General features: G+C 51.1%; 1 protein-coding gene across 1 annotated transcript in view; it reads left to right on the plus strand.

Annotated features, from left to right (window-relative positions):
- Dscaml1 (DS cell adhesion molecule like 1) overlaps positions 1-20,981 on the plus strand; it is a 324,246-nt gene that overhangs the window by 225,121 nt on the left and 78,144 nt on the right. The window contains exons 4-8 of the mRNA XM_021171656.2: positions 6,877-7,023; positions 13,794-14,072; positions 15,802-16,077; positions 18,302-18,598; positions 20,203-20,475. Coding sequence (XP_021027315.1) covers positions 6,877-7,023; positions 13,794-14,072; positions 15,802-16,077; positions 18,302-18,598; positions 20,203-20,475 — 1,272 coding nt within the window. The remainder of the gene's footprint in view (positions 1-6,876; positions 7,024-13,793; positions 14,073-15,801; positions 16,078-18,301; positions 18,599-20,202; positions 20,476-20,981) is intronic.

A 20,981-nucleotide genomic window follows, 5' to 3' on the forward strand; every position in this document is an offset into this window, starting at 1 on the left:
GCTTCCTTTCTCTATTGGGTCAGAACTCCAAAAACCTCCTCTGAGTAGACAGGCATGGAGAACGTCTGTCTTTCAGGATATGGCTTCTTTTGATTATAGCATTATGTCCTCAGAGTATATCCATGGTGAAGCATGAATCAGAATAGGGTTTCAGGGCTGCATAGTATTCCAAAGCACGTACAACATTTGCTTGGTCTATCTTCTCAACTACTAGTGACTCCTCTTGGCTGTTGTTATCAATGCTGCTATGAATACAGCATGCAGACCCTTTAAAGCCCACTTCCTGTCTCTCTACAAGTGGAATGGTAGGATGATGGGGGAATTATTTATTTTGTTTATTTCTTTTTTTTTTGACAAACTTCCATTTTGCTTATTCTTGACTTTTTGCATGCTTGAAACCATCATTTTTAAAGTGTCCTATGGTGGTTCACGTGTGTAATCCCAGCATACCAGTGGTTCACGTGTGTAATCCCAGTGGGAGGCTGAGGCAGAAGGATCCCTATGAATATGGAGTCAGCCTCGGATACACAACAAGTTTCAGGCCAACCTGGGTTTGAGATTTAGATCCTGTCTTAAATAAACAAAAGTCCAGTTGGGTGTCATAGATGAGGTAGTAAGTTAGGGCAGCTTAGGAATTCTCAGAAAGCAGGAGGGGCTTCCAGGAAGAGGAGTGTGCGTCAGCCATTGTCATCTCCTTGGAGATTAGAGGTTGTGCTCACTTGCCCTGGAAATCTCTGCCTGAGTGTCTATGCCATGGCAAGCACCACTGTCACATTGGGTAAAACAGGATCCCACTGAGGACCTATCACTAGTACATGGGGTGATCTGAATTGGGTTGAAATCGTCACTCTGGGTGTGGGTTGGGGATGGACTGGGGAGGCAAAACTGGAAGCAGGGGCTGGGTGGGGAACTGCAATGTGTACCCTACTTCTGTGGCTAGACCAGCACAGTTACTCCCTTCTGCAAACCCTCAGGCGCCATCTGCGTTGCCACCACTCTGGCACTCTCATCCTCCTGTGCCCAACCCCCAGGGTGCCTTTCAGAGGGCAGAGAACAAGAGGTTACCTCCTTGGAAGCTGACTTCTCCTGTCAAGCCCTCTGTCATAAAGTCTCCATCAGTTGAGTCTCTTGGTAAATTCTGCAGCTGCAGGACTCTCTGAGGCACTTCTCTCTGATCTTCTGGAAGAAGACGGGAAAGACACTGTCACCTAAACTTAGCACCAACACAAGGCAGGTGGGGCTTGGTGTTCTCAGGCTCCTGCTCCTTGGCCTAGCTCTGAAGCAAGGCATGAGGACCTGAGTCTGGACGTGGTGGCACACGCCTTTAATCCCAGCACTTGGGAGGCAGAGGCAGGTGGATTTCTGGGTTCGAGGCCAGCCTGGTCTACAGAGTGAGTTCAGCCCTCGGGTACAGAAACAGATAGATCCCCAGAGCTAAGAAACCTGACTGCTTAGCTAGATTTGTAGCTCCAGGTTTGCTGAGATACCCAGACTTGAGGAGACAGACAGAAAGATATTCTATATGGCTCTCTGGCCTTTACATATAGTCATATACATGTACAAAACACACACACACACACGCACACACACCCAAGACCTTGCAGCAAGATTCCAGAATCCTGAGAGCAGCCAAAAGCCAGACCCACCTGCCTCCTTCATAAGATGCAGTCTTGAAGCCTGCTGTCCCACCCCTATGTAACTGCCCCACACCCTGAGGCCATGACCTGTGTGTTCTGTCCTTTTTCACCCTTCTAAAGGAGAGCAAGATTGCCCATGCTTGGTGGGCAGTGTCCTTCCAACTGCTTCTGATCAAGTCTCCCCTGCAGCATACACCACTATCTCCCAAAAGCCTGTTTCCAGACCACCACACCCTTGAGATCCTGGAAAGTTGCCTGGGTGAGAATAGTGAATAAACATGGTGAAAGCACTCCCCTAATCCTCTCCCTCCTTGGATGAATAAGAAACAGAGACTCTGAGAGAAGACACCCTTTGCTGTGGCAGTGTCACAGAGATCCACTGCAGGCTAGGTAGCCAAGGCTGAGGTGTGGACAGAGCTGGTCCTCCCAGAGTGGGGTCTTTCCAAGCGCTCAGCTTCCCAAGGCTACTAGTGGTCCTCGTCAATTCCTGGCTGGGGATACATTGGTTAGTCCCTCCCTCCATCTCTCGAGGGTATTCTCCGCGCCTGCGCACCTAGGTCTACATCACCCTCTTATTGCCTAGTATATAACAGATGTTCAATAAATATTTAACTCTTAGGAAAGTGCAAGTTCTGTCAAGGCCACCGAAGAAGAGAATGACAACATGGGCCAGGATGTGTATAGTGAAGAAAAGGGCCCGTTAACCATAGTCACCATTTCCATGTCCGTGAGCATGGTGACAGAGGTGTCATGTGACAAGGAGAGTTCATACTTAAGCACAGTTCTCCATCCTGCTTTTCTGGCCTAAAAGTGGGTGACTCATCGTCATAAACCCACTGGGATACTACTGGCATCCACAGTGGTTGCTCAGGTGCCCAGCAACTGGGATCCTGTCAGCTTGATGCCATCAGCACCCCCGACTAAGGTAGCAACCAAAAATTGATCCACGCCCCACCCACCCCTACAGCTACCTAAGGCATTCCAAATGGCCACTCCTTTCCTGCAGAAGGACACATCTTGCTTTCAGGAGGAGGAGCCAAAGATGTAGATTATCTCAAGCCACCGCCCCTTAATGCTAGATGGCCACCAAATATCATAGGAGGCCAACATATTGTTGAGCCCTGGCCTGGCTGAGGCCTACAGCTAGCTATGTCATCCTGGGCTTAGCTCACTATTCAAGACTCTGGGTCTCCTCCGCAGGCTTTTATAGCCTCCTGTCCCCAGCAGGGACCCTCAACCCTGCTTTTGATTCTCCTCAAACATGCAAACCACTGTAGCTGAGTGCCCCTCCAAAGGGGATTAACATAATATCCCTGATTTGCCCTTCCCTCTCACACTGTGTGTGTCTCTGGGCTGCAGCCTGCCTTTGTTTCAGTAGGAGCAAAACACACTGTCTGGGGGAAAGAGAGAGAGAGAGAGAGAGAGAGAGAGAGAACACTTGCTACTGCAATTAAATATGCACGGGGGGGGTGGGAGGAGGGGAAAATGAGGACAATGAAAGATGGGAAACATCCGATGCAGCAGCTGCTGGTTGCTATAGAAACTCAGATCCCCACCAGCAGCAGCATCACCCACCCACCCTCCACTCTGGGTGCAGAATCCCAGTAGCACCGGGCTGTGTGGGTCCTGGTGTGCTAGAGGCCAGGACCATGGGATCCAGGCTGATCAGGGCTGGGGTCCCTGCTGGCTGCTAACACTGCTTTTATGTCTTTCCTGACTTCCCCCTCCACTCCTCCTCATCTTCTGACCCACAGTGACACCATACATAGCTCTGCAGCCCAGTCCCAATTACATAATGTCCAGAGGGCTTTGGAACTTGACTTTAGGATGTCACATCACAAAACTCGGGGTGAGGGGTTGGGGGGTGGGTTGGAAGGCGGGGTCTGTTTGGAGGCGGGGTCTGTTTTTCTCCTCAACAGCTGACAGTCATTGAGCCCCCTCTGTTCCCTCCTTGACTTAACCCATGATTCCTCTCTCCCTGGGCACTTAGAGGAAGAAGGCTGTAGGTGTCCATGGGAGAACTCCCAACAAGAGGCAGCTAGACCCTGGGACAGGCTGACAGTGAACCCATAAAGCCACCTGTCAGAGCGGGCACAGGGGAAGGAAACTAGCAGCGGTTCACAAGGTTAATTCGGGGCTTTAGCTGACTGATCAATCACTCTCCTGAGTCACACTGCCTAACCAAAAAAGTTAACAGTATCTTCCATGAAAGGGGTGTTGTTCTTTGCTACCTGGATCAGCAGAACGGGATCATTAAGGCTTCACACTTGGCAAAGAGAGACTGGCTGGTGCTAGCCCAGGGCACTGTGGAGAAGTGGAGGAGAGAGGGGAGGGGAAGGGAGGGAAGAGGATGGGGAGGCAGAGGAAGGAAGGGAGAAGTGATTAGGAGAATTGTAGTTAAACCAAAATTCATTCAGAAGAGCCCAGATTGATGAAGTTATTTAAAGCCATATTGAAGAGATAACTATGGAGAGCTGGTGACACGGTTACAGGAGTGAGTGTGCTTGCTGTGTAGCTTCACAACGCAAGCTCAGTCCCCACAACACACATGGTGGGAGGAGATAACGGACTCCCACAACTGTCCTCTGATACACACACACACATACATACACACCACAAATATACCACACACAAACACAACACACAACACACACACATACCACATACATTCACTACATACAGACTACATACACACACATCACACACACACATACCATACACATACATACACCACACACCACATACACACATACCACACACATACATACACCACACACCATAAACACACATATGCGCGCTCACACACACACACACATACCACACACATACATGCATACCACAAATATACCACACACAACATAGAAACCAGACACACACAAACACAACACACACCATACAACACACACACATACCACATACATTCACTACATACACAGACTACATACACACACATCACATTCACACATACCACACCATAAACACACACACACCATACACACCACACACACACACACATACACCACACACATACACCACACATACCATAAACACACATACATACAAACATACACATATCAATAAATAATTTTTCAAAAGAAGCCCAGAAAACCTTTTCAAAGATATTATCAAGAACATGAAACTTGTCCACCCTGAGTTTTGTGACCTCTGTGGAGGAAGGTGTCTTCCAGTTTCATCCTCATCTCTGGATGCTCGGAACTAGAGTGGGGAGATGCTCACTCAGGAGCATGCTTGCCCGAGTTCAATCCCCCAGAACACGACTAACAAGAGCCCTGGTGTGGGGGTACTCACTTGTAATCCCAGTTCCAGGCAGGTGCCTAGGGCTCACTAGCCAGCCAGCCTCGCCTAAGTGGGGAGTTTCAGGTCATCAAGGCACTTTCTCTCTCTCTTTTTAAAGATTTATTTATTATATGTAAGTACACTGTAGCTATCTTCAGACACACCAGAAGAAGGCGTTAGATCCCATTACAGATGATTGTGAGCCACCATGTGGTTGCTGGGATTTGAACTCAGGACCTTCGGAAGAGCAGTCAGTGCTCTTAACCACGGAGCCATCTCTCCAGCCCTCAAGGCACTTTCTCAAAAAGAGAAAACTAAAGACAAACAACAATAACAAGACATGAACAGCTGCTGAGGAACAGTACCCAACATGGTCCCCTGCTCTACGAGCAAGCGTGCCCACACACATGTGCGTGTGGACACACACACACACAAACCCGAAATGTGTGCTTGGGCCATACGTGAAGCATACCAGAACATTCCTTATAAGCCACATTTGAAGCTTGAACTGCCTAGGATGGGAGAGGGGCTGTGACTCTGCCCCAAGAAAAGGGAAGCAGACCTCTATAAGGTCCAGTTTGTCAGATGTGGGATTCCATAGAAAATTCTCCCCCTAGAGTGTGCCCTGCTGACAGGCTCACATCACTCCCCACCCTGACCCCTTCCTGGGTAAGCACAATTATCTACGTGTGACAGCAAAAACCCGAGTCGGTCCCTGTGATCTCCTCTGTACTCAGTGAGCAGAGTCCCCAGGCTGCCACCAGACATACCTCGTCCCAAGGCCACATCTTCCCTTAGGTCAGCTCTCATCAGCTCAGAGTCAGGCAAGGTTCGCTGGGACCCTACCCAGAGAAAATCATTTTGCTGTGGGCAGATGCAACAGCAGCAACCACGTGGGGGTCCTGCCACCTGTCCACTCTACTTCCCTGCCAAATCCCAGCTGGTAAGGCAGGAACGGCTGGGACAGTGGTACCAAAGTGAACCCAGAGCTGTCCAATGGCCGTTCAGGCCTGCAGGTAATGACTGTGCCTGCCTCTCTACAGCCCCAGTACTGAAAGGATTTAAGGTTTTCTTAGATTTATAAAGAGGGCTGGGATCAGAACCCCAAGTTCTGGTCCAGTGACTGCAATCCAGGCCAGTCACTTCAGTACGTGTTGGCTTCCTCCTCTAAAACAGAGCCTAGCATTCCAAGAGTCACTGAGCAATGACTGAGGAATTTCTGCAGACTCATGGGGAAGGGTGGGAAATGTGAGGGCTCCTCCACACTGCAAAAGCACTTCCTGTATGCAGACATTTGACATATCCAGCCAGTGCAGGAGTATCTGCACCTGTACATCTAAGGCTCAGGAGGCTAAGCAAAACCCAAGATAGCACAGTTAACAAGCAGAAAAACCGAGTGGTGACACCCGGTGGATTTCACTGTCTGACTCTAGCACCCGATTCCTTGTCAGGTGGCTAGCATATACTTACATTCTCAGTGCTTCGGGCCAGAGTTAGGAAGATCCTGAGTTCGAGATCAGCCTGAGCTACACAGTGACTACTCTAAAAAATTATCATCATGTTTACTTTTCATTGTGTCAGTGGGTGGCTAAAAGTCTTGTCTAGGAGCTAGAGAGATGGCTCAGTGGTTAAGAGCCCTGATTGTTCTTCCAGAGGTCCTGAGTTCAATTCCCAGCAACCACATGGTGGCTCACAACCATCTGTAATGGGATTTGATGCCCTCTTCTGGTGTGTCTCAAGACAGCTACAGTGTACTCATATAAATCAAAACAATACATAAAATAAATTAATCTTAAAAAGAAAAAGCTTGTCTATTGGTGATGGCCCACCTGTGAGGCCACTCCACCTCATCCCTGGTTTTCCAAGATAGCTCCAAGCGGGCCACCTGCCAGCCAGAGCTGTCCCAGCAGAACTAACCGGCTCTATCTGGTTGTGTCTCCAGAAAACAGGTTTTTCATCACATCACATGGTGGACTGTATATCTCGGACGTGCAGAAGGAAGATGCTCTCTCCACCTACCGCTGCATCACTCAGCACAAATACAGTGGGGAGACTCGTCAGAGCAACGGGGCTCGGCTCTCTGTGACAGGTAGGCGCTTGCCCAGGGCACTGGCCCTCCATGGATATGGGATGCCCTGTGTATCCACGCTGAGAAAGAGTAATGATCGTGGGCATTGATGCCACTGAGCGAATCTTCAGCTTGGGCCAAGTAGCCTTGATGTAAGCTTTTCTAGAGATTTCTTTTTTTCCAGGGGCCACTGTCAGACCACACCTGGCTCTCCTGATAGACTGAAAGGTTTCTGAGTATCCTCTGAGGTTCTGGTTCTCAGGCACACTTCAGTGTCCTCTCCATTCCCACAGCCACTGTTCCCACTTCCCCTTCTTGCCATCTTTGTCAGGAAACTCATTTTTAAAATCTGTAGTAAGCATGAGCCTAGATTTCAGGAGGGTTCTTCATTCCCTTGTGTCTCTAAGTGTTCCCAAAGATTTGGGGGAGTTTTGTTTGTTTATTGTTTGGGGGGAGTTTTGTGTTGGTGGTAGTGATGGTGTGTGTGTGTGTGTGTGTGTGTGTGTGTGTGTGTGTGTGTGTGTGTGTGTGTGTGTGTGTGTGTGTGTGTGTGTGTGTGTGTGTGTATGAGTGTACGTGTATGAGTATGTGTGGGTGAGTGTGTGAATATGTGTGTGAGTGTGTGCATGTGAGTATGTATGTGTGAGTGTGTATATGAATGTGTGAGTATATGTGATTGTCTGTATGTGTGTGTGTGAATTGTGAGTGTGTGTATGAGTGTGTCTGAGCGTGTGTAGGTGTGTGAGAGTATGTGAGTGTATGTGTGTAAGTATATGAGTGTATGCGTGTGACTCTGTGTGTGTGTTTGAGTGTGAGTACATATGAGTGTATAAGTGTGTGTGTGTGTGTGAGTGTGGATACATATGAGTGTATAAGTGTGTGTGTGTGTGTGTACATTTTTGGAGGCTTCCTCACTGCACTGGAGAGCAGGTAGACTATAATTAATGTTTCTAGGACACTCTTGTTCTGGGGTGTGGTTGTATGTCCGAGGAAAAATGGAGCATGTATCCTACCCGCTGTGCACCACATAGCTCTCCATGTGCCACATGGCCAGTGCCACAGCCCTGTGAGGTTTGTATCATGTTCTATATTCCCAAGGGGAGCCAAGGGTCCTGCCTGAGCTATCAAGCCAGGGGGGGGGGCAGCAGAGTTCACACTCCAGTCCCCCCCCACCCCCTGACAGCTGCAGTTCCGTTCTGCTGAAGCCAAGAGAGGACCTGCAGATCACCCAGATACCAACTCTAGCAAAAAGAGGGGGAAAGGCTGTTTACATATCCCTTTATAAGGCCTTCTCCACAAGCAGGTTCCAAATTTCTGACATCCATCCACAGACAGATGTTTTTATGGCACCTGTACAGTGCATTCTGGGATTACCCCACACTGTCAGCACAAGCTCTGACATGTCCTTTGTTGGAGGATTTTCTTTTAGAGCGGGCACTGACCTGTAACATGCAGTGATCCTCTCGCCTCAGCTTGCCAAGTTCTGGGATCATAAGCACACATCACCATACCACAATTCTGATGCTCTCTGCCGTGTGGGCTTTGTTGTTTGTGGGGTTTGATTTGGTTTTGCCTTTTGGTCTTCTCAGACAAAGCCTCATGTAGTTCAGACTTGCCCAGAGATACCCTCGAACTTCTGATCCTGCTGCCCCCACCTCCTGAGCACTGGGGTTTTAAGTGTGCCACCACTTCACATTTATGCTGTGTTGAGGGTCAAATCAGGACCCCATGCATGCTAGGCAAGCACATTCCCAACTCTTCATCCTCAGCCCCCAATGTTTTCTGTCATATTCCATGCTATTTTGATTTTCTTCAATGCTGGTTGCAACCCACAGAATGGATATCACAGCCTCCTGGGGGTGGGGATGGGGTGGGAGCGTTGACCAGCAGTTTGAACATCCTTGCCTTGAAGAGATGGGGAGGAATGGAAAGAGAGAACGAACTGATAGAAACTCACTTTGTGGGGGGCTAAAACCACAGGATCATGCCCCACTCCAGGCTCTGGAAAAGGACTCAGCTACTCTGTCTGTTTCTGTGATCTATAGCTTAGGGACCTCAACCCTCATCGACAGGTGACCCCCCCCCCAGGACCTGTCTCATGTGCCTAACACAGTTGAAAGAAAGATCAAGCAAACGGGAATCAAGAGTCAATAACCAGACTGCCCAGTCTGACCCTCATGTCTCTGATGTCTGGTCCTGTGGGTAGCACCCAGTGAACACCAAGCAAACATTTGTGGCATTAGGGAGCGCCATGGGAAATCACGTGTCTGGGGTGAGACAATGACACTTGGCCATAGCCCAGACCATGTGGTAGGACTTCTGAATCTGTAGCCAACTCAGAGTGTGTTTCGTTGGAATAGTTAGCTTCCAAATTACAGAGCCTTGTTTGCATGGTGCTTTGCATCTCATTTGCATGCTCCTCACACAGTGCAGGGGTGGGGGCACAGAGAGCTCCTATTGCAGTCCTGCTCTGCTCTCCCCCATCAAATCCTTCATTCTGTGCTCTGATGGCCAGACGTACAGCTTTGGGGGTGGGGATTAGGCAGGGGTCCCTCAAAAGAACAGATTCTGGAAGCTGGAGGCTGTGCCAGTTTTTCTTTCTAGGACACCATCGTGTTGGGTAAAAGGCACGGTGGGGGAAACCATGAGAGAGATGCCATGCCTCTAAGGACTCGGAGATAAAACCTCACCTAAAGGGACAGAGGTCAGATACAAAGATGTCTGGACAATTCTGGGAGAGAAGCCTGGGTCCAGACAGAGTGGCCCAGGACAGGAGAGGAGACCTAGACCCAGAGCAGAGAGACACACCAAGACAAAGGGAAGTGGGAGAAAGGAAGGAAGATGCCGGAGGGAAGGGAACAGCAAGGAGAGGAGGAGAGGCCTTGCAGTGACGCAGGGCCCTGATGTGATGTGATGTGACAAGGCAGCTTCAAGCTGCTTGTCTCTGCAAAAATACGCAAGTGATCTGAGAGGGAGGCAGGGAAAGACATCAGGGGAGCTCCAGACTGCTAGGCTCATTGCCCCTACGCACCCCTAAGCCCAGCCCGTCCCCAGGAAGCACCTACTCTGTGTCTCTAAGGCCAATGAGCGCCTGAAAGGGCTCCCCATATGTGAAGGTGAGGGGGATGAGGAGGGGACCACACCTTGGGTTGGAGATGACACAAGAAGGCCAGAGGCTCTTTGCGAGCTGGACTAGCAAGCGTCCAGTGAAGTCCAAGAGAACAGCAAATACAGTTAGCTGGGCAGTCGTTAGGAGGCCCCTGGCTATGGCATGTGGGATTCAGTAGCACCTGATGCCTGGCAGGCCTCCAGAAGCCAGCTTTGGCAGGGAGGTCTGTGTCTTTGCCCTGTTGTTCCTACACCGTCCTCCTGTCTCTGTCACATTCCCAAGGCAGGGCATAAGAGTAGGGAACTTTTTCTATTTTTCTGTTTTCTAAGTCAAACAGGGCAGTTATAGAAAGAGACTAAGTCTTCCTGAATCCTCCGTGATAACACCCCCTCCATATGACTTGGTTCTTTCTAGAGACTTCCCCAAAGCAGAGCATCAACCTCTCAGAGACTTAGTCTGGGCCTCACGGTGAGACAGAGACCAAGGGACCAGACAGGATGTGGAACTGGATTCCCATTCCCCAGCAAATGCAGGACAACCATGGAGCAGGCTCTGTGTGCCCTGGTTCCAGCCTTAGCTCAGACATCACAGGGCATCCCAGCAGCCTGACCTGGGACCCCACAACCTCAGGCAGGGCTGTTGTTCCCAGTCCAGAGCCTATACTGGCAGCACCTAGTCCCCTGGGATGTCACGTGTACACACCATAGCCCTTTACGTCTCTGCTTCCTGGTATTGAAAGAGGTTTCTTTTCCCTACCACCCACTGGAATTTAATTTCACGCCTAGGCCTCGGTGATTAATTCTCTCCCCCCTACCCTGCCCCTCCTCAGCCACCCTGGCGGCCCCTCCGCTTGTAAATTCTGCCCTGTGCCATGGAATTTGTGTATTTCGCATCAATTAAGTGTCACATTGAGTAATTCTTCTCTGGCACTGGCTCTGTTGATCCCAACCAATCAACCATTCCCACTGGGGTGGAGGAGGGGAGAGGACTGCAGATCTGAACAGGAGGGAGGGAGGATGAGCATCAGTTGGCAATCATTGGTGCATCTGCCCTTCCTGTGTCTGTGAGGCACCGTGGCACATAGCTTGCCATGCGTTGCCTAGGACGGTAACATAAGATATGGAGGTGCTGGGCGGTTAAGAGCACTGACTGCTCTTCTGAAGGTCTTGAGTTCAAATGGTGGCTCACAACCATCTATAATGAGATCTGATGCCCTCTTCTGGTGTGTCAGAAGACAGCTACAGTGTACTCAAACATAATAAAAAATAAATCTCTAAAAAAATAAAAGATATGGTGGTATCATAACCACCTCCCCTGTGCAGGGGAGACACTCAGAGCAGAGGTCATGAGACTCACCCAAAGTCTTAAGGCAGACTAGAGACCAGGTAGATGTGTCACTTGGACCTCCTGGGTCCCAGCCATAAGCAGAGACAGAGAAGCACCTCTGGAAAGTTCCTCTCTGGGAGAGACTCGTGCCCTGACTCCTCTCCAAGATACAAGAGCAAAGAGCTGAGAGCCCCCATTGATGCAGTGAGTCTGCAGCTCCCCCGTCCACTCCATTCAGCGTGTTAGATTTATTCCATCTGGGGCCCCAGCTGCTGAACCAGGACAAGGGCAAGCTGCTTTCAGAGCTCTGGTCTGCCATGTCCTCCTGAGCTGGTCCCCATACTTCTCTGGTCTCAGTAACCTGTGTTCTCTAAAGTCACAGGCAGCTATAGTTTATAAAGCTGTCAGTGTGGAGTTTATCCAGCAAACTCAGCTCGCTGGCACACCCTCATTTCTGACTGCCTGCTTATCGCCCTCCCTCCTCCCCCAGAAACAGAGGGTCCAACAGCCAGGAACCCCACTCCACAGTGGGCACAGGAGGGACCTCACAGGTCAGCATTGCCTCAAAAAGCCTAGCTGTCCTCTGGGAAGATGGATGCCTGGCCTGCGGCAGCTGCTATTAAAAAAGACAGGTAGCCACAATTGTGGCCTTGAAGGGCAAGACAGCGGGCTGAGGCCAGGGGCTGAGGGAGACCCTGTTTCCATCTATGTTCTTCGACTTTCTGAAGCTCTGCACCTGAATATATTACCTGTTCAAAAAAAACAATAACTTTACGTGTTTTCTTTCTTTAAAAGGAAAGGAATTGTTTGAAAGGGAAAAGAAAGAAGGAAACTCCGTGGGGGTCCAGAGAGAGTGGCAGCGGTGAGGGGGAGGGGTGCACATGAGAGACATGGAGGCTGGCTGGTGAACAATGAGAAAGAGTTGGTTGTGCAGAGCAAACTGGCTGGGTGTCTGGGTGACCCAGTTAGCCTTTGTGGGGACTGGGGAGGTGAGGATAGAACAAGCTACAGCCAGGGAGAGACCCTAGACAACGGTAGGAGAATCAGCATAAAAGGTGGGGTTGAGGCCAGAGCTGGTGACACATGCCTGTGAATCCCAGCACTCAAGAGGGTAAGGCAGCAGGCTAGCCAAGCATCGGGGGTTAGCCTGGGCTACTAAGCCAAGAGAAAAGAAGGGAAAAGCAAAAGAAGGGTGTGTTGGGGGAAAGCTGGGGAGACAACCCAGTTGGTAAAGTGTCTACTCATCTTACAGGGTGCCCTGGGTTTGACCTCAAAATAAAGTGGCCATGGTGGTACATGCCTGTAATCCCAGAACTCAGGAGGTAAAGGCAAGGTAATCAGAAATTCAAGATCATGGTACAGTGAGATAGCTCAGAGGGTAAAGGTGCCACCTAGCCTGACAACCCGAGTTAGATCCCTAGGACACTCACAGTGGAAGGAGAGAAACAGCTCCTGTAAGTTGATCTCTGACTTCAACACATGAGCCACAGCATATGCATATCCATGTGTTCCAAAGTGCGCGCACACACAAACACACACACACATTCACACACACACACATTCACACACACACACATGCATTCATACACACTTGCACACACACACTACAATTTTTTTAAGGTCAAGGTTATCCTTGACATACAACATTGACTAGAGACCCTGTAAAAAAAAGAAAAAAGGGAGGGGTGGTAATTGGAGAAGCACAGGTAGACCCTTGACAGCAGAGCTAGGATTCAAGGGACAGAAGGCCAGGAAGGACCTACCCATGAAGAGTCGGTCTGAGAAAACAAACAGGAGCTCCTAGAAAAGCACAGACATCCTGCTTATTGGGGCCCAGTTCTACCTCCTAGGCTCATGTCTCCCAGATGATGGCTTCTCTCTGCATTACTCCCCACACTGTTCTGAACTCTGGGATATGCACCAGTCACTCTGAGCCTGAGCAGAAGGCTGGGCAAGGGACTGAAGAGCTGGCTTAGCCACTGAGGCTACTAGTCTCATAAGTAAAACTTCAAGGAAGGGCAGGGCACCGCAACTGTTCACCCATTTGGAGGGTATCTCTAGTTTGCTTTGAGGCCCAGACAGATACCCACCACTCTCATGTCCAGGGTGAAGAGACCATCCATGTCCTCCCTTGTCATTCTTTCTGTCCTCAGTCATCCCTGGAGCCTGGTTCACAAGCATGGTTCTCAGGGCTCAGCCTAGTCTAGGCACACACATGGAGGATACAGGCACTCCTCTGGAAATGCTACCTCACTGTAAGCACGGGCAAGGGGCTTCTGTCTGGAGGCCTGATTCCCCGCACAATTCCCTTCCTCTGCCCAAGGTGGCCTCAGCTCCTGACCCTCTTTTTTTCCAGACCCTGCAGAGTCTATCCCTACCATCCTGGATGGCTTCCACTCCCAGGAAGTGTGGACTGGCCACGCAGTAGAGCTGCCCTGTGCTGCTTCCGGCTACCCCATCCCTGCCATCCGCTGGCTCAAAGATGGCAGACCCCTCCCTGCTGACAGCCGCTGGGCTAAGCGCATTACAGGGCTGACCATAAGTGACCTGCGCACTGAGGACAGCGGCACCTACATCTGTGAGGTCACCAACACCTTTGGGTCAGCAGAGGCCAACGGCATCCTCACAGTCATCGGTGAGTCGGGAGCCTCTCCCTGCATCCCTAGGAGCCTCTGGGCTCACTCATCCTCTGTGCGATGTAATACCAGGACCATGCAGGCCTTGCTGCTGCCTCCTGCTGCCCCCAAGAGGGGCTCCTAATGGCTGAGAGGGAAGGTTATGGCTTGGAGAGGCCACTGGTTTGAAACCAGCTCTGCATTTCAGTCCTGGTGCCATTGGTAGTATCTGCGACCTCCTGTCCAGTGGTCTTCTTCTCTCCAGGAATCAAGCAGGCTATGAGTGTCTTGTGGGAAGCTATGAAAGGGAGAGAGCTTCTGGGGTTGTGGGGGGTAGGCTGTGCCAGGCCGAGGGAGTAAATACTGATGGTACCACAAGGCAGGGCTGTGTCTCCATTTTAGGTGACAGACCACGTATTTAAAGATAATAATTGACAAGGGCCCTGGTCCATCAGACTAGACACTGAGCAGAGACAGCCATGTCAGCTGTACCAAGAGCTGCTGTGGATATAGAGCCTGGTCCTTCCCTGTTCTTCCCTGCAGAGTCCAGAGGTCCAGGGAGCTATGGAAAGCAGGAAGGCCCTGTAGAGCTCTCCTGTCACGAGCCCCAGAGGGCAGGCAGAGGCAGCGAGGGCAGAGGGGCTGATGCCACAGAAGTTCCCTAGGCGATCTCTGCACCACCCATCCTGTTGATGCTTCCTTCATCCAGCCTGCATCTGCATGATGTAGAGGAGGCTCCTTTGAGCTCGAATACTCAGAATGTTCTGACGACCAGGCAACCAAGAAGCTGGGAGCTGGGAACCCTCCCTGTACACGCCACTAGGTAGCAGGCAGCATCAGCCGGAGTCCCTGAATACTGTACTCAACAGTATGACAGTTACCTGAGGTCACTCTAGTTTGAGGGCAGGATCCGTCTAGGGCGATTCTCCTGCATCCTCAGCAGAGTTCACTGTGCTGTAAAGCTTGGCTGAGGTAACCCTCTGCCCCCACCCCCTCCGCTACCTTCTCGTGAGACCCTTTGGTGGGCTGCAGACACAGCAGAGCTTCCTCTGTTGGCCTTCCAGCCTCTAACTCCCTAGCCAGATCCAGACTCAACATCCTCCCCACAGCCCAGAAAGCCGTGACAGTTGGCGTGCATTTACCTGAAATGTAAGGTGAAGGTTGTCCCCAACATGCAGTCACGAGAGGCCAGAACAGAAGGCCTCCCAGAGCTGCCCCACGACAGCGAGAAGGCATGGGGCCTGGGGGTCATTGCCTTGAATCCCATGCTGAGTTTGGGGGTATCCATGGAAGTTCTGGCAAAGAGGATGATGGGTGGAGCCCCAGGTTCATGGAAAGGACATCAGACTAGCAGAAAGCAGGGGGCTGAGGGCCAGCATGGTTATGAGAGGCTGTTGAGAGGGAAAAAGTGTGCCTTCTGGTTTCTGGGTGCCATGCAGATCAATATCTCGTGCTTCTGGGCAACCTGAGGGAGCCTTGAAGCTCTGGCTAAACAGAGGGACCCACCTTAGAGAGGTAGAGGCTACCAGAATAAGAGAACCCACAGAAAATCCTGGTCTTACCCGCAGGTGCCTCGTAAGTAAACTGGGGCCCAGAGCAGGGGATTTTCTAGTCCTAAATTGCCACACAGGTGTGTTCGCAGAGCTGGACTGTGGCCTCTGTCCATTTAGCCACATGCCATCACAGTTAAGGTCTTTCTATCCTTTTCTTCCCTCCCACCTCCCTTTGTGCCTGCCTGGCCCCACTCAGACCCTCTTCATGTGACCCTGACACCAAAGAAGCTGAAGACGGGCATCGGGAGCACGGTCATCCTATCCTGCGCCCTCACAGGCTCCCCAGAGTTCACCATCCGCTGGTACCGCAACACAGAACTGGTGCTGCCGGGTGAGGCCATCTCCATCCGTGGGCTCAGCAATGAGACTCTGCTCATCTCCTCGGCACAGAAGAGCCATTCGGGAGCCTACCAGTGCTTCGCCACCCGCAAGGCCCAGACAGCCCAGGACTTTGCCATCATTGTGCTGGAAGGTGAGAGGGTGCAGGTGGCAGGGAAGAGTGGGTCTGCAGTCCCCTGAGAGGAGCTGCATAGGCCTGGGGGATGTCTGTGCAGTGCTCAGTGCACACAAGGCAGGCCCCATGCCCTCGTGTCAGCTCTGCAAGGGCCCTACATGGAGGTCCTTTTTAAGATTTTCTATTTTGAAGGTGAAGAATCAAGGCTTTGGTGGCATGTCTAGTGACCAAGGGTTTTAACAGGACTATTATATATTGCCGTTGCCCTCAATAGTTACTAGAACTTTCTCAGTAGAAGAGTTTCCTCGGAGTCTATAAGCTAAGGTGCCAGGAGCCCCTAAACTTTTTGAATCCTTTCCAACCTGGATTCTTTTCTCAATGGGCTGTCTCTAACCGGAAGTCTCCTTCCCCACCCTATTCTCTGCCCTCTTAAAGCTGCCACCACCCGGGCTCCTTCACACAGCACTTCTGGGTGTGCTTGTTCACACTGCACATAGTGCAAGGTGCTTAGCCAAAATATGAGAACCGAATCAAGCTCACACTCCACTTGCCCCACCACGAACCCCAGCTCCAGGCTGAGACCACAGAGGGGACGCATCTTGCTCGTTAGTGGAGAGGGGCTTTCAGGGTTGTCAGGAACTCTACCTTCCAACAAGCTTAGGTTCTGTTTCTCCAGCTGGTCCTTTTTACAACAAAACCATACAGCAATAAGGGAACACCATTGCTGTCTTCACAAAGATGCTAATCCCAGGCCTGTCATGAGGGGGTCTCACTACAGGGCCTTTGAGGCCTAGGAGCTGGGCAGGCACTGAGCCTGAACCCTCATGCCTTCTTCTACCCACAGGGCTGTACACAGCAAGCCCCAACACTTCCTCAACCTGTCCCTTACTGCTCTTCCCAACAAATCCACCATCCCAATGCAGGTTCCTTTGAAGTGGATTTTCCATCATCTCAGGGCCTCTCCCTTAGGAGCACCCCACTAGATAGCTCCTCTTTTCACTTGGAGGGACCAAGCCTTTGCCTTGGGTAGAATTCTAGCACCTTAGAGGATGGCCTTGGAGAGCAGACATATGGAAAAATGAGCCGGGGGGGGGTGGGAGCAGGAAGGCAGGGCCAGCCTAGAGAGGGAAGGAAGGAAGAAGAGGGGGTCCAAAGGTCATATGACACTACATACTCCCAGGCTTAGACAAGCATCAGGATCTCCCCAGTTCTAGACGAGTGGCTCTCCCGTCTAGTGGCAGGGACAGGGCTGGGCAGGCTGGCCAGATCTCTGGTAAACATCGGCATTTTGCTGTGTAACATTGAAGAGTATCAACAACACTATGACATCTGCCCTGCTATTTATTTATTTATTTATTTATTTATTTATTTATTTATTTATTTATTTTTATTTCAAGCATCTACTTTTATTATCTGATCTTTCTTATTTGTTTATTTATTTATGTATTTATTTTTAGACAAGGTCTCTCTTATGTAGACCAGGCTGACCTTGAACTGGTGATCATCCTCCTGGCTCAGCCTCCTGAGGGCTGAAAGAACCTGCACACACTACCAATCCAGATATATTTTTTAATCGGCATATAATAAGCATACATATTTACAGGGTACAGTGTGCTTAATGTCTTTTTAATCCCTGACACCAGTCCTGTGAGGGAGGAGGATCGGGTGACAGCTCCACCCCCGCATTCCGTGGTAGGAAGGTCGGACATGAAGTTAATGGTCTCTTCCTAGGTTACGTGGTTAGTCGAGGTTTAAGGCTGGAGCCAGACTCCCATCACCCCCACTGTCTCTGGGAAACTTGCATTTTAAACCACACACTTAAGGTCTTCTGTGAATCGGGCTAACATGCTAACTCCCTGTCTTTGGCATGGTCAACACCAACACCTGCATCTAGAGTCCACCCACACATGCCTTCTGAGCCTTGCAGTCTTTATTAATAAACAGAAGAGCATCCTGAATTCAGTAATTAATTTAATCTTCATGTCCAGAAGAAGTAGAAATAATCTTCACCATCCACCTATAAAGCAACCTGCTCAAAAGACCACCCCACCACCACCCGGCTCCTCACTCCACAATAGGAATTGCACCTCGTGGGTTTGTGCGAGCCACACGTGACAGTGACAGCCCTTTGTCTTTATCCTGGCTGCCACTTTGCCTCTTTCCCTCTCACTGGGTGGGTGGCCTGGTGGGATAGTCTCTCTGTGACTCAGTGACCCTGAAGGGGGCTCCTCGCTCCCTGCAGACGGCACGCCCCGCATCGTCTCATCCTTCAGCGAGAAGGTGGTCAACCCTGGGGAGCAGTTCTCACTGATGTGTGCCGCCAAGGGCGCCCCGCCCCCCACTGTCACCTGGGCCCTGGACGACGAGCCTGTCGTGCGGGACGGAAGCCACCGCACCAACCAGTACACCATGTCCGACGGCACCACCATCAGCCACATGAACGTCACGGGTCCCCAGATCCGGGATGGGGGCGTGTACCGGTGCACAGCGCGGAACTCGGTGGGCAGTGCTGAATATCAGGCGCGAATAAACGTAAGAGGTGCCTGTCCACATTTAAATATCAGAATAGGCTTTTGAGTTCCTTTGCCATCTTTGTGGTCACTGTCATTCTTGTGTGCTTCTTAGTAATTGTCATTTTGATTTTAGTGGAGGTCTGTCTCTCTCCTTCTCTCTCTCTCTCTCTCTCTCTCTCTCTCTCTCTCTCTCTCTCTCTCTCTCTCTCTCTCTCTCTCTCTCTCTCTCTCTCTCTCTCTCTCTCTCTCTCTCTCTCTCTCTCTCTCTCTCTCTCTCTCTCTCCCTCTCTCTCTTCCCTCCCTCTCTCTCTACCCTGCCCACCACAGTCCCATCAACCATTTTCGTGTGTGAGTGTGTGTCTGGTGCAGTCCACCCCATTTTCTTTCCCCTGCCTCCTCTTCCCTCCCACAATCTAGTCTGCACATCCTGCCGATCCCATCCGCCCCATCCAATCACTCTGGGCCCCCCAGTGCTCTATGCACCTGCTAGCATCTGCCAGCCCCCAGCAGGGTCTTGAAAGGACAAAGACAGAAATAGGGCATACTCAACCTTAATACTAGTGAGTTCCCAACATCCTCCACTGAGCCAACCGTGAAATGTCCCTAGAAATGTAGGCAGTCAGGGGCCCTGAGATCATGTTCTCACTACAAGGCTCAAGCCTTCAGGAGTGTGAGATCGGAACTGAACCCCCATGAGTTGGGTAATTCCCAGAGATAGGCAGCCTGCAGGAATAGGAAAAGGGCCCATAAGGTATTGACCACGCCCTTCTTCAGTTCTCCAAGTTAACATGCTGAGAGTAGTCCCCCTGATGCTCTGCAGCCTTCTGGGTCTGACTGGTCCTCTCCGGACCCTACCAGTGACCTCTAACCCAAGGACAGAGGACTGAGAAAGTGTCAGGAATGGACACTGGTCCAGGGATGCTAACAGTTGCCCTGAGGCAAAGACAGGGTAGAGATGGAGATTCAGTCTAAATTCACCCATGCCAGCTCCCCCACGCCATATGACAAATCTGAGCCCACTACCTGGCCAAGCCCGTGTGTCCCTCTCTAAACTGGAGCTATGCTATAGGGCCCTGGAGGGAGACTCTCTAGTTCTCTCTTGTATCTTCTGGATGGGGACCTGAAGCACCGGATTTCCATGATGCTCTCCAGTACTGTCCCTTCATGGTGACCTCTAAGCTTCCTTCTCCCACTCCCATGGTGCCTCCTGCCAGTCAGCCCTGCTGAGGATACTCCCAACCCCCAGCCACTATGGTCAGAACCTCACTTTGCAGCCCGTTCTCAGGTACCCGCAATACAATTTCCCTGACTGGAAGAAGCGACATGTGGTGGCTATGGACTGCCCTGGCCCGGTCTTGTAAGGGACAGCATTCTTGCAAGAGGCCTGTGTGGCTCACGGCTGTTTGCAACTATCTTGCAATGACAACAGTGACTTCTAGGAGTCTGGTGGGTGACTCCAATCCTGGCCTCTGCACTTAGCTAAGAAAGCACCCCCTCTGCCCTCACCTGTAAGGTCTCTTGCCCCAGGGGAAGTCTCAGGGCCAAGCAAGGGAGAAGAGCCCCACGACAAAGTGGCATTGGTTCATGACGCCACCTGCCCCTCCTCTCCTCTTTCCCCCACATGCCCCAGGACCCCCCAGCATCCGGGCAATGAGGAACATCACGGCAGTCGCCGGGCGGGACACACTCATCAACTGCAGGGTCATTGGCTACCCCTACTACTCCATCAAGTGGTACAAGGATGCTCTGCTGCTACCAGATAACCACCGCCAGGTGGTGTTTGAGAATGGGACTCTCAAGCTGACGGATGTGCAGAAGGGCATGGATGAGGGAGAATACCTGTGCAGTGTTCTCATCCAGCCACAGCTTTCCATCAGCCAGAGTGTCCACGTGGCCGTCAAAGGTAGGTCCCTCCCCGCCTGCAGCCTGCCTGCCTGCCTCCCAGGCTGCTGGCACAGGTGTCTGGCTGAAGGCATTCCCCAATGTGTAGAAGCCCAAGGAAGAGGGACTGGGCCTGGCCTTTGGAAGAAAAATGACAGAGTGGAGGATTGAGTTGGACACAAGGCTAAAAGCTCCAGGGAAAAAGGTAACCAGCACTGACCTTGGGGGTATGAAGCCTCAGCTATAGACATGAGGAGACAGCACACTTTCTAGACAGGAGGCTCAGGGCAGGGATGGTGGCCTACACTGAGCCACTGATGTCAGGAAGAAACCACCAGGTACTCAGTAGGGGCACCCTGGAGAGTAGCAGCTGAAGGCCAGGGCAGAGGAAGTACACACTAACTATCCTGGCTCCTTCCTGAGTGCACACCCCAGCTTCTGTGGAGTCACAGGAAAGAGATCATCTGCTAGCTCCCTGAGGCCTGGAGCTCAGCTACTGACCCACCATAGCTTTCCTGCTTGCCTGAT

This window comes from Mus caroli, chromosome 9 (assembly GCF_900094665.2).
Source record: "Mus caroli chromosome 9, CAROLI_EIJ_v1.1, whole genome shotgun sequence".
In the NCBI taxonomy this organism is placed as follows: Eukaryota; Metazoa; Chordata; class Mammalia; order Rodentia; family Muridae; genus Mus; species Mus caroli.